The following is a 14268-nucleotide window of genomic DNA, read 5'->3' on the forward strand; positions in this document are numbered from 1 at the left end:
ATTGGTTAATGTAGAATGTACATGGAGTACAAGGAAGTAAATTTGCACAGTGCTGAAGTTTTCATTTCAGTAACAATTCATGGGTATATGTACAGGGTTATTAATTATGACATTATTTCTAATAATAAAATATTGGGAAAAAAGAATTGTATCTCTTGAAATTCCTTTCAGTTCTCTGATTCTAAAATTATCATTCATTATTTCTTTCTTTAAATTAAGAAAGAATTGCTTTGGGATAAATATTTTTCCCTGAGGGTAGAAATATGTTAGGGCTTTTCTACAAACTAAAAGTGCATAAGGAGTTTAATCACAGTATAATTAAGAGCTAGGGTTTTATGGAAATGCCAGTGAATTTTGCCACAAAAGAATAATAAGCTTCTTTCGTATAAAAACAATATGATCTGTGGGATATTTCTTTTAAAGGAAGTGAGAACTGTGCATAAAAATGGTCAGCTTCATTAACATTGCAATTACAAATTTTTTTCTTTTGTCTTTATTTTCTGTTATGAAAGTAACCTAGACAAGGTACTGATTAAGCATGAAGTCAGGACTCAAGATATCCCATGTGTTTATTTTAGTTTGTTGGTATTAGTAACTTACACTTAGCAGTGGAAAAGTTAGCAGTGCAAACCAATATCCAGGTCTCCTTTCCTTATTGGGAATACAGGACTACAGTTCCCAGTCTGCTTGGACCTAAGCAGAGCCATGTGATGGTTCTGGCCAAGAAAATTTGAATGGGAGTGATGTGTGACAGTGGAAAGAAAAGCCAACATGTTTCTTCCATTCTCTTCCCCTGTCTTAGCAGTCATAGAGGACTCTGTGGGCTGAAATGACAGAAATGCAAGGTTAAAGCAGCCGTAATTATTTATTTGTTTGTTTGTTTTTTTGGCAAGTAATTGTTTGATGTATTTGCCAGCAACTTAAAGCAGACATGAATGAACAGGAATACTTGGAGGATGACCCTGATTGAAGAACATTTCAACATATCCAGAGTCTAATTAGAATACTGTTGTACCATTTGATGTAAATAACTGTTCAGTGAAATTTCCATTTATTTTAATAATAAAACTGTTTTCTTTCTCATACATGAGTGAACTTATATTTTGCTTTAAAATTAATAGTCACAGTTGAATAAACAGTGGTTTATTTTTCTAATCAAGTGACAGACCTGCTGTATATTCAAGGCTCAACAAATGTTTCATCTTATTATTTTCGATGAACAACAAGAGATTCTGATTTGATTATTCCTGGTAAATAGTAATTTTTTTTCTCCTCTCATTTCCATTTGCCAAGCAGTTTAGCAGACGGACAGTTTAACACGGTGGTTTTTGCTTTCGGACGTTTCTATCAGATGAATTCTTATTTCCAGAGCAATAGCTCTTGGCATTTTCTTTAAAGTACATCCATCAGGGGCGCCTGGGTGGCACAGCGGTTAAGCGTCTGCCTTCGGCTCAGGGCGTGATCCATGTGTTGTGGGATCGAGCCCCACATCAGGCTCCTCTGCTATGAGCCTGCTTCTTCCTTTCCCACTCCCCTGCTTGTGTTCCCTCTCTCACTGTCTGTCTCTATCTCTGTCAAATAAATAAATAAAATCTTTAAAAAAAAAATAAAGTACATCCATCAGGACTTCTTTATCGTGGTTGGCCAAGAGTCCTATTTTGGCTGCCATGTCTTCGTTCTGCTGAATATTATATTCCTGAACTCTCATGGATATTCCTTGCATCATTAAAAAAATATATATATTTTAAAAGATTTATTTATTTATTTTAGAGAGAGAGATGGGGGGGCAGAGGGAGAGGGAATCTCGAGCAGACTCCCCACTGAGCACAGAGCCTGATGTGGGGCTCCATCTCACGACCCTGAGATCATGACCTGAGCCCAAACCAAGAGCCATGTGCTCAACTGACTGAGCCACCCAGGTGCCCCTCATTTAAAAATATTTTTATAAACCATGTTCTGAACAGGTGGTCTTATCAGATTTTACTTCTTGTCATGTGGTCTGTAACACAGTCCAAAAAGGAGGCTTCTGTAAATTTATTGTAGGCTCCAAGAATTTCCTTATATTGTTTTATCTGATCAGATCCTGGTATTTGGGAAGCCATATTCTTTTGGTACATTTATTAGCTACCCTTTCTGATGTATGAGTTTCCATTATGCTCTGGAAAAGCAACTGTTCATCCTTTGCTTGAGTGTCTCCAGTGAGACTTGATGTCTTAAACATGGGCTTTCCCATACAACACCAGTATGAGGCTGGGAAGCTGCACTGCCAGTTGAGTCTGGGGGTGGAAGTTTAGGGTCAGGACAGGCACCAGGCTGCTGGATTGTGGAGAAACTAAAGCAGTCTGAATTGTTGAGTCCCCATATGGAGGCAGCTGCCATGGAGAGTTGCTAGGACCTAATGTGGTCTTTGCTTGAGTGTGAAATAACTTTCATCTGTTTAATCCAGTGAGATTTTGGATTAACCTGTCACTGAAGAATCATTTGGCCTAATCTAGTTTATACAGGTGGCATTGGTAATTACAGTCATTAGAGTTAAGAGCAGAAAGCCAATAATAGCAGTAGCTAACAGTATTGGGCACTCATTCTCTGAGCTTGGTCCCAAGTGCAGGAATGAATTATCTTATTCAGCCCTTAAAATAACCCACTTAACAGATGAGGAGACTGAGACATAGAGAAAATTTTTTTAAAGATTTTATTTATTTATCTGAGAGAGAGAGAGAGAGCACAAGAAGGGCAGAGGAAGTGGGAGAGACAGATTCCCCGCTGAGGAGGGAGCCTGATGCTGGGCTCTATCCCAGGGATCCCAGGATGCTGGGATGAGGACCTGAGCCAAAGGCAGACGCTTACCTGACTGAACCACCCAGGTGCCCTGATATAGAGAAATTTAAAAACTCACCTAGGGTCACAGAATTCATAAGGTTTAGAGCTGGGATTCAAACCTACATTTGATCTGATACCAAGGTTCATTTACTTCCTGTGTATGCCCTAGAGTCATTTGGTTTATTCATGTATTTGTAACTTCTAAGTAAATGCGAAAGTAGAACTGGGTTTCTGGTGTCAAGTGTCATATTTTTAAAGGAGCATGGTAGAGTTTGTTTTCTGGGAAATTTCTTGGGATTTATAGAAACTTTATTTCCTTTGGGGCAAAAGGGGAAATTTCTGGTTTATGTAACCTACTTCGTGTTTAAAGCACTCATAAGTTGGGTACAGAGTAAGATTAGAGCAAAGTCCTTGTAGGATTCAGAAATGATGATGTGATTAATATGTCTTGATTTAACAGTGATGACAGCATACAATAATTAGCAACTTAATAAGTTAAATTTCATTAATATGTCTTTTGGGAAGGACTCTTTGTCAGATTAAGTAAAACTCTGTGCTTTGATTGCCTATGAAGTTTTGAACTGAGTGTGGTGCTCCACTATGAGGATCAAATTCCAAAGTCCTGGCTTTACTCATCCATCATTTCTTTGACTCCTTAGGGAATCATGACTTTAATGAAGACAAATCCTATTACTTTAAACGTTTATTCTTGGCAATAAAAATCCAACTGGGACCCTAAGTAATGAACTGGAAAATGATTATACCCTATTAAAGGTATTAGTTGGTATTAGTTGCTTTTAGGATGTTTCATTATACTTTTTTTGGGTGGTAGAAATATAAGAAATACTGATTCTTTGGGATTCCCTGAAAAATCTGGGAGTCTGCAGGCAGGGAAGAATACAAGATGACCTCAGACATTTTGTTGGGCCAAAAAGTAAGGGGAATACTCAAAGACTAATGGGTATGTGTCACAGGAATATTCAAGTAAGCTTGAAGGGACTTCTGTTATCAAAATTGGGGAACTATTTGAACATTAAAAAAGAATATCTACTGTGACTGAGAGTGGAAAGAAGACACCTTTATAGTCACTTTAGGGGAATAGTGCATCGTAGAAGCAGTGTCTGCAGGTTAAGGACTTGATCTGGGTTTGAATCCTGAGTACGTTATCTTATCTTTTTTTTTTTTAATATTTATTTATTTATTTGAGAGAGAGAGAGAGAAAGAGAGGGAGAGGGAGAGAGAAACCTGAGTATTGTGTCTGATGCTGGCTTGATCTCAGGACCCTGAGATCATGATCTGAGCCAAAAACCAAGAGTCAGATGCTTAACCAACTAGGCTCCTTCCATTATCTTCTGCTATTCAGGTCTTAAAGCTTTCCATGCCTCAGTTTCCACATCTGTAAAATGGGAATAATAATAATAATAATAATAATAATAATACTTACCTCAGAGTAGTGATAAGAGGATTAACTAAGATAACATATGTAACCAAAGTGTTTAAAATAGTCCCTGGCACATAGCAAGTGCTAAATACATGCTATTTGTTATTATTACTTTTATATTATTGTCTGGAATACTATACCAGCCTTGGGCTTTTTGTCGTTGTTGTCGATATGGCAAATTGTTCTACTTTTTTCCCCAGCTTTATTGAGATATAATTCATCTGTAACATTGTGTAAGTTCAAGGTGTACAACATATTGACTTGATACACATACATTGTGAAATGATTACCACAGGAGGGAAAAAAAAGATGGCGGAGGAGTAGGGGATATTTTTTCAGCTGGTCCCCTGAATCGAGCTGGATATCTATCAGATCATCCTGAACACCCACGAAATCAGCCTGAGATGTAGGAAGATACATCTGGATCTCTACAAACGAACATCTCTGGCCTTGAGTATTGAGGTACGAGGCGGGGAGCCGTGAATCTGCACACAGATATTGGAAGATAAATGGAAGGGGGAGGGAGCCGCTGCGCTCGGGCGCTGGGAAGCCCTAACCTCCTGCACTGGGGAGCGGGCCGGACTCGCAGACCGGTAGCCACCAGGAAACCAGACTGAGACCGGGAGCTCGGGAGCGCACACGAGACCAGACTGAAAACAAGCGGTCCGGAGTGTGCGCGAACCACACTGAAACAGGGAGCTCAGGAGCACATGCAGGAACCCGGGGCAGCTGGCGGTGATAGAAGCACAAAAGACAGAGACGTGCGGGCCCTGGAAGCGAGGGCTGGGAGAGCGGCTGTGGGGCACACAACCCGGGCGCTGCAGGGGGCTTTTAGCAGCACCAACAGAAACAGAGTTAAAGTGGACAAGAGAGCTCAGTGGAGAGCAGATTGCGATCTGTCTGTTCTGAGACAGAAGCTTTGCTACAGCTACTGCTGCTCTGACTCTCAGAAGAGTCACAGAAAACCACCAGGGAAAGCCACCAGAGAACAAAAGCCTGGAAATACCAGTTCGCATTGTGCCCATCCACCCCCCCTCACAGGGGACAGGGTGACTCTACCCAAATAGGGTTGCCTGAGAATCAGCGAGGCAGGCCCCTCCACCAGAAGGCAGGTTGAAAAAATAAGAAGCCCACATCTCTAAGGTCCCTATAAAACAAGTGCACCTTGCTTGGGTCCTGGTCGATGATTTTGGGCTCTGTATATCCCTGTAACCACTCCTCATCAGAATGACAAGGAGGAGGAACCCCCAACAAAGGAAAGAAACAGAGACTGTGGCCTCTGCCACAGAACTAATGAATATGGATATAACCAAATTGTCAGAAATGGAGTTCAGAGTAACAATGGTCAGATGATGTATAGACTTGAAAAAATATTAATGAAAATATTAACAAGAATATAGAATCTCTAAGGGTGGAAATGAGAGCAAATCTGGCAGAAATTAAAAATGCTATGAATCAAATGCAGTCTAAACTGGATGCTCTGACGGCCAGGGTAAATGAGGCAGAAGAACGAATTAGTGAGTTGGAAGATGGGATGATAGAAAAGAAGGAAAAAATGGGAATTTGGCTTAAAAAAAATCCAATCTCAAGAATGTATCTTATGGGAGATTACTGACTCAGCAAAACGTTCCAGTGTCAGAATCATCGGCATCCCTGAGGGGGTGGAGAAAGAGAGAGGTCTAGAAGAGATATTTGAACAAATTGTAGCTGAGAACCTCCCTAATCTGGTGAAGGAAACAAGCATTCATGTCCAGGAGGCAGAGAGGACCCCTCCCAAGATCAATGAGAACAGGCCAGCACCACGTCACATAATGGTACATTCGCAAATCTTAGAATCGAGGATAAAATCTTGAAAGCGGCCAGGGAGAAAAGAATACTCACCTACAGAGGGAGGAACATCAGACTAACGTCAGACCTGTCTACAGCGACCTGGCAAGCCAGAAAAAGCTGACAAGACATATTCAGAGCACTAAGAGAGAAGAACTTGCAGCCAAGGATCTTTTATCCAGCAAGGCTGTTATTCAGAATGGATGGAGAGACAAGGACCTTCCAAGACCGGCAAAAACTGAAAGAATATGTGACCACCAAGCCAGCCTTACAAGAAATATTAAGGGGGGTTCTATAAAAGTAAAAAGACCCCAAGAGTGATACAGAACAGAAATTTACAATCTATAGAAACAAAGACTTCACGGGCAGCATGACATCATTCAAATCATACCTCTCAATATTCACTCTCACTGTGAATGGCCTAAATGCTCCCGTAAAAAGCCACAGGGTTGCAGATTGGATAAAAAGACATGACCCATCCATGTGCTGTCTACAAGAGGCTCATTCTGAACCTGAAGATACATCCAGACTGAAAGTGAAGGGATGGAGAACCATTTTTCATGCCAACGGACCTCAAAAGAAATCTGGGGTAGCAATTCTCATATCAGAAAGATAAGATTTTAAACTAAAGACTGTAGTTAGAGATACAGAAGGACACTATATTATTCTTAAAGGATGTATCCAAGAAGTGGATATAACAATAATAAATATCAACAGGGGAGCAGCGAGATACACAAACCAACTCTTTTTTTTTTTTTAAAGATTTTATTTATTTATTCGACAGAGATAGAGACAGCCAGCGAGAGAGGGAACACAAGCAGGCGGAGTGGGAGAGGAAGAAGCAGGCTCATAGCGGAGGAGCCTGATGTGAGGCTCGATCCCATAACGCTGGGATCATGCCCTGAGCCGAAGGCAGACGCTTAACCGCTGTGCCACCCAGGCGCCCCACACAAACCAACTCTTAACCAGAATAAAGAGACATATAGATAATAATATGTTAATAGTAGGGGACCTCAACACTCTGCTCTCAGCAATAGACAGATCACCTAAGCAGAGAATCAACAAAGAAGCAAGAGCTTCGAATGACATACTGGAACAGATAGACTGCATAGTTATATACAGAACACTATACCCCAGCACAACAGAATACTCATTCTTTTCAAATGCACATGCAACTTTCTCCAGAATAGACCATATACTGGGTCACAAAACAGGTCTCTACTGATACCAAAAGACTGAGATTATTCCCTGCATATTCTCAGACCACAATGCTTTGAAACTGGAACTCAATCACAAGGAAAAATTTGGAATAAACTCAAACACTTGGAAACTAAGAACCATCCTGCTCAAGAATGATTGGGTAAACCAGGGAATTAAAGAAGAACTTAAGCAATTTATGGAAACCAATGAGAATGAAAACACAGCGGTCCAAAACCTATGGCATACTGAAAAGGCAGTCCTAAGGGGAAAATACATAACCATCCAAGCCTCACTCAAAAGAATAGAAAGATCTAAAATGCAGTTTTTATATTCTAACCTTAAGAAGCTGGAGCTGGAACAGAAGAACAGGCCTGATCCATGCACAAGAAGGCAGCTGATCAAGATTAGATCAGAGATCAATGAATTAGAAAGCAGGAACAATCATTAGAAACTATTATCAACAACTATATTCCAATAAATTAAACAACCTGGAAGAAATGGATGCCTTCTGGAAACCTACGAACTACCAAGTCTGAAACAAGAAGAAATTGATTATTTAAACAGACCAATTAATTATGAAGAGATTGAAGCAGTGATCAAAAACGTTCCCAAAAACAAGAGTCCAGGGCTTGACGGATTCCCCAGAGAATTCTACCAAACATTCAAAGAAGAAATAATACCTATTCTCCTGAAGCTGTTTCAAAAAATAGAAACAGAAGGAAAACTACCAAACTCATTCTATGAGGCCAGTATTACCTTGATCCCCAAACCAGGCAAAGACCCCATCAAGGAGAATTACAGACCGATATCCCTGATGAATATGGATGCCAAAATTCTCAATAAGATCCTAGCTAATAGGATCCAACAGTACATTAAAAGGATTATCCATCATGACCAAGTGGGGTCATCCCTGGGATGCAACATTCATCCCATCCAAGTGGGGTTCATCCCTGGATCAACATTCGCAAATCAATTAGTGTGATAGATCACATTAACAAGAGAAAAGACAAGAACCATATGATCCTCTCAATTGATGCAGAAAAAGCATTTGACAAAATACAGCATCCTTTCCTGATTAAAACCCTTCAGAGTGTAGGGATAGAGGGTACATTCCTCAATTTCATATAAACCATCTATGAAAAGCCTACAACAAATATCATTCTCAATGGGGAAAAGCTGAAAGCCTTTCCCTAAAGATCAGGAACACGACAAGGATGCCCACTCTCGCCATTATTGTTCAACATAGTACTAGAAGTCCTTGCAACAGCAATCAGACAACAAAAAGGAATAAAAGGTATTCAAATCGGCAAAGAAGAAGTCAAACTGTCTCTCTTCGCAGATGACATGATACTCTATATGGAAACCCAAAAGATTCCACCCCCAAATTACTAGAACTCATAGAACAATTCAGTAATGTGGCAGGATACAAAATCAATGCTCAGAAATCAGTTGCATTTCTATACATAAACAATGAGACTGAAGAAAGAGAAATTAGGGAATCGATTCTATTTACAATAGCACCAAAAATCATGCGGTATCTCAGAATTAACTTAACCAGAGAGGTAAAGGATCTATATTCTAGAAACTACAGAACACTGATGAAAGACATTGAAGAAGACACAAAAAGATGGAAAAACATTCCATGCTCATGGATTGGAAGAATAAACATAGTTAAAATGTCTCTGCTACCCAGAGAATCTACACTTTCAACGCCATCCCGATCAAAATACCAGTGACATTTTTCGGGGTGCCTGGGTGGCGCAGTCGTTAAGCGTCTGCCTTTGGCTCAGGGCGTGATCCCAGAGCTCTGGGATCGAGCCCTGTGTCAGGCCCCTCTGCTGAGAGCCTGCTTCTTCCTCTCCCACTCCCCCTGCTTGTGTTCCCTCTCTTGCTGGCTGTCTCCCTCTCTGTCAAATAAACAAATAAATAAAATCTTTAAACAAAAAATACCAGTGACATTTTTCAAAGAGCTGGAACAAACAATCCTAAAATTTGTGTGGAACCAGAAAAGACCCTGAATTGCCAAGGAAATGTTGAAAAGGAAAAACAAAGCTGGGGGCATCATGTTGCCTGATTTCAAGCTATACTACAAAGCTGTGATCACAAAGACAGCATGGTACTGGCACAAAAACAGACACATGACCAATGGAACAGAATAGAGACTCCAGAAACAGACCCTTGGCTCTATGGGCAACTAATCTTTGACAAAACAGGAAAAAACATCCAGTGGAAAAAAGACAGTCTCTTCAATAAATGGTGCTGGGAAAATTGGACAGCTGTATGCAAAAGAATGAAACTTGACCACTCTCTCACACCATACACAAAGACAAACTCCAAATAGGTGAAAGACCTCGATGTGAGACAGGAATCCATCAAAATCATAGAGAAGGACATAGACTGTAACCTCTTTGACATTCGCCACCGCAACTTCTTTCATGACACATCTCCAAAGGCAAGAGAAACAAAAGAAAAAATGAACTTGTGGGACTTCATCAAGATAAAAAGTTTCTGCACAGCCAAGGAAACAGTCATCAAAACAAAGAGGCAACCCACAGAATGGGAGAAGATATTTTCAAATGAAACTACAGATAAAAGGCTGGTATCCAAGATCTATAAAGAACTTCTCAAACTCAATACACGAGAAACAAACAATCAGATCAAAAAATGGGCAGAAGATATGAACAGACACTTTTTTTTTTGAACAGACACTTTTCCAATTAAGACATACAAATGGCTAACAGACATATGAAAAAATGTTCAAAATAATTAGCCATCAGGGAAATTCAAATCAAAACCACATTGAGATATCACCTTATGCCAGTTAGAATGGCAAAAAATGACAAGGCAAGAAACAACAAATGTTGGAGAGGATGTGGAGAAAGGGGAACCCTCTTACACTGTTGGTGAGAATGCAAGTTGGTACAGCCACTTTGGAAAAGAGTGTGGAGGTCCCTCAAAAAGTTAAAAATAGAGCTACCGTATGTCCCAGCAATTGCACTACTGGGTATTTACCCCAAAGATACAGATGTAGTGAAGAGAAGGGCCATATGCACCCCAATGTTCATAGCAGCATTGTCCACAATAGCTAAGTTGTGGAAGGAACCGAGATGCCCTTCAACAGATGAATGGATAAAGAAGATGTGGTCCATATGTACAATGGAATATTACTCAGCCATCAGAAAGAGTGATTACCCAACATTTGCAGCAACATGGACGGGACTGGAGGAGATTATGCTAAGTGAAATAAGTCAAGCAGAGAAAGACAATTATCATATGGATTCACTCATTTATGGAACATAAGAAATAGCAGGGAGATCGGTAGGAGAAGGAAGGGAAGAATGAAGAGGGGGTAAACAGAAGGGGGAATGAACCATGAGACACTATGGACTCTGGGAAACAAACTGAGGGCTTCAGAGGGGAGGGGGGAGGGGGATTGGGATAGGCCGGTGATGGGTATTAAGGAGGACACATATTGCATCGAGCACTGGGTGTTATACGCAAGCAATGAATTCATGGAACACTACATCAAAAACTAATGATGACTAACATAACATAATAAAAAATAAAAAAAAAAGAAATGATTACCACAGTAGTGTTAGCTAACACCTCTATCACCTCACATAATTACCATTTCCTTTTTGTGGTGAGAACTTTTAAGATCTACTCTTAGCAACTTTCAGGACTTTCAAGTATATAATATAGTTATGTTAACTATAATCACCATGCTGATGTTAGGTCCCCAGAACTTACTCATTTTATAACTGGAATTTTTTATCCTTTGACCAACATCTCCCCATTTCCCCCAATTCTCTAGGCCCTGGCAGCTGCTACCATTCTACTCTCCTTCCTTGTAGTGTCTTTTTTTTTTTTTTAAGATTTTATTTATTTATATGAGAGAGAGCAAGAGTCAGATGACAGAAGGAGAGGGAGAAGCAGATTCCTCACTGAATGTAAGAGTCTGATGTGGGGCTCCATCCCAAGACCCTGAGATTATGACCTGAGCCAAAGACAGATGCTTAATGCCCCTCCATGTGTCCTTAACTAGCTTTGGTATCAGGGTAATGCTGGCCTTATAAAATGTGTTTGGGAGCGTTCTCTGGTCTTCTTCTTTTTTTTTTTTTTTTGGAAGAGTTCGAGAAGGATTGATATTAACCCTTCTTTAAATGTTTGGTACAATTCACCAGGGAAACCACCCGGTCCTGGGTTTTTCATTGTTGGGAGATTTCTGATTACTGATTTAATCTCCTTACTTGTTATTATATTTTCTATTTCTTCTAATTTAGTCTTGGTAGGTGGTGTGTTTCTAGGAATTTATCCATTTCTTCTAGGTTAACCAATCTGTTGACATAATTGTTCATAGTACTCTTTTATGATCCTTTGTATATTTGTGATATCATATGTAATGTTTTTTTTTTCTTTTCTGATTTAATTTATTTGAGTCTTCTCTGTTTTTTTCTTACTTAGTCTATCTAAAGGATTGTCAATTTTGTTTGTCTTTTCAAAAAACCAGCCCTTCATTTCATTGATCTTTTCTATTGCTTTTCTGGTCTCTATTTCATTATTTCTGCTCTGATCTTTGTTATTTCCTTTCTTCTGCTAACTTTGCAGACCTGGGCTTTCTTACTTTGGACTTAAAAAAAAAAAACCCAACAGGAGTGCACTTCTCACTGGATTTTTATTAAGCTGAGTTGTTACCAAATACAGTAAGTCATCTCAGAGGTCCCTGTTATACCAGGAAGATGGTGAAATAAAAAGTTGTCAGAGAGAAAATCTGTGGAAATCTCTCTGCTGTGTTAAGAGCAGTTCCGTGATTCACTGGCCTGTGAGACTTCAGACCCAAGCAGAGGGATTGGGTGCAAGCAGCAGGAACGGGAGGGAGTGGGAGTCCCAATGCAGAGGCCACAGCTGGTCTTGGCAGTGTTTCCTAATTAAGAATCAGTACTGAAAATGGGATAGTACTCCCAATGAAGAGATGATTGAAGGATGAGAGTAGAAACCCCAGAGGCCCAGGGGATTAAAGAGCAGCCTGGACAGGGGCACTTAGGGAGAAGGGACCATGTGGTCAGTGAGCCTCCAGTGTTGAGTTGGGCCAGCTGAAGCTGGCTTGGCTGTCGATTTCCCTGTGTGACCCCCAGGAAGTGCCTCATCAAGAAGCCTGTGAGGAATCATATCCTTACCTGCCCTTCTCTCTTTCTGGAACATTTTTTTAAATTTAAATTTTATTTTTTTGAAGATTTTATTTATTTATTTGAGAGACAGAGAAGGTGAGAGAGATCACAGAGGAAGATGGAGAAGCAGGTTCCCTGGCTGAGCGGAGCGCAGCGCCCAATGTGGAGCTCGATCCCAGGACCCTGAGATCATGACCTGGAAGGCAGACACTTCACCGACTGAGCCACCCAGGGGCCCCGCTGGAGGATTTTTAAGACATCTGTCTTAATCCTGCTCCAATTCATGATCATTGAGATTGTATTTGAAGTAGTATTAATTCACCATAAAACTTCTTAGCCTTCAACTCCTTTGGAAAACTCACGTATAGGAGTGGAGAAATAACATTTTTGTCTCCAGGTCAATTTCACATTTCATTGTTAAAACAGTCTGTGTTTCTAGAAATCATGTTTAGTACCAAATGCAGCTTCAGTTTTATTTTCTTTCCTTTTCTTTTCAATATTTTATTTCTTTATTTGACAGAGATAGAGACAGCCAGTGGGACAGGGAACACAAGCAGGGGGAATGAGAGAGGAAGAAGCAGGCTTCCAGTGGAGGAGCCTGATGTGGGGCTCGATCCCAGAACACCAGGATCACGCCCTGAGCCGAAGGCAGATGCTTAACGACTGAGCCACCCAGGTGCCCTGCAGCTTCAGTTTTCTTAAGGTAAGATAATCACACAGGTAGGGTTTGTGGTTCAGATTTTCACAAATGCAAAACTTGCCTGGGACAGAGCAAATGCCTAAATCAAGGGAGAGCAACGTTAGTCCTTATTTTAAGCTTTCCACCGGTGTAGTTGGCCGTAGGAGAGAGTCTGAAGGTCAAATAGATTGTGTGTGCACTTGGGTACATTTTTCCATTGTTCTGAAATTCAGTTTCTCCACGCGTCAAAGGCTGTACATGGTGGTTGTCAGCATAGTCCAGTACCTGTTTAGTTCTTCTTTTTTGTTTTATTCCAAAAAATTGTTTTAGAGCATGTTTAGAGCAATTTGTTTCCCAGCAAAATTGAGGGGAAAGTACAGAGATTTCCATATTTTGCCTGCCTCCACACCTACATAACCTCCCCCATTATCAACATCCCCCACCCCATTGGTACATTTGAAACAGTTGATGATCCTGCATTGACATATCATAATCACCCAAGGTCCGTAGTTTATGTTATGATTCACTCATGGCATTATACATTCTCTAGCTTTGGACAAATGTATGATAACATGGATCCTTCATTATGGTATCATTCTGAGTATTTTCACTGCTTTAAAATTCCTGTGCTCCAACTATTCACAACCCCTACCTTGTCCCTCAGCTACCACTAATTTTTTTTTGCTGCTCCATAGTTTTGCCTTTTCCAGGATGTCATATAATTGGAATCATACAGAAGTAACCTTTTTGGATTGGCTTCTTCACTTTGTAATATACATTTAAGGTTCCTCCATATCTTATCATGCCTTCCTAACTCATTTGTTTTTAGGGCTGAATAACATTCTGTTCTCTGCATTTCCCATATTACCCTACTGAAGTCATCTTGGTTGCTTCCAAGTTTTAGCAATTATGAATAAATCTATAAATATCTGTGTGTGGGGTTTTATGTGGACATATGTGTTCAACTCCTTTGCCTAAATACCAAAGAATGTGATTGTTGGATTGTACGGTTAAGAGTATGTTTAGTTTTGTAAGAAACTGCCAAACTCTCTTACAAAATAGCTATACCATTTACATTCCCACCACTAATGAATGAGAATTCCTGTTGCTCCATATCCTCTCTGGCATGTGGT

General features: G+C 40.2%; 1 protein-coding gene across 1 annotated transcript; it reads right to left on the reverse strand.

Annotated features, from left to right (window-relative positions):
- Window positions 1-266: 266 nt before the first annotated feature.
- LOC117802803 (mitochondrial import inner membrane translocase subunit Tim9-like) lies at window positions 267-2102 on the reverse strand. The gene is made up of 3 exons (XM_034663583.1): window positions 1985-2102; window positions 1616-1716; window positions 267-284 (listed from the first exon to the last, which is right to left on the reverse strand). Exons 1-3 carry the CDS (start codon window positions 2100-2102, stop codon window positions 267-269), a joined length of 237 nt encoding a protein of 78 aa, XP_034519474.1.
- Window positions 2103-14268: the final 12166 nt, after the last annotated feature.

This window comes from Ailuropoda melanoleuca, chromosome 6 (genome assembly GCF_002007445.2).
Source record: "Ailuropoda melanoleuca isolate Jingjing chromosome 6, ASM200744v2, whole genome shotgun sequence".
NCBI lineage: Eukaryota > Metazoa > Chordata > Mammalia > Carnivora > Ursidae > Ailuropoda > Ailuropoda melanoleuca.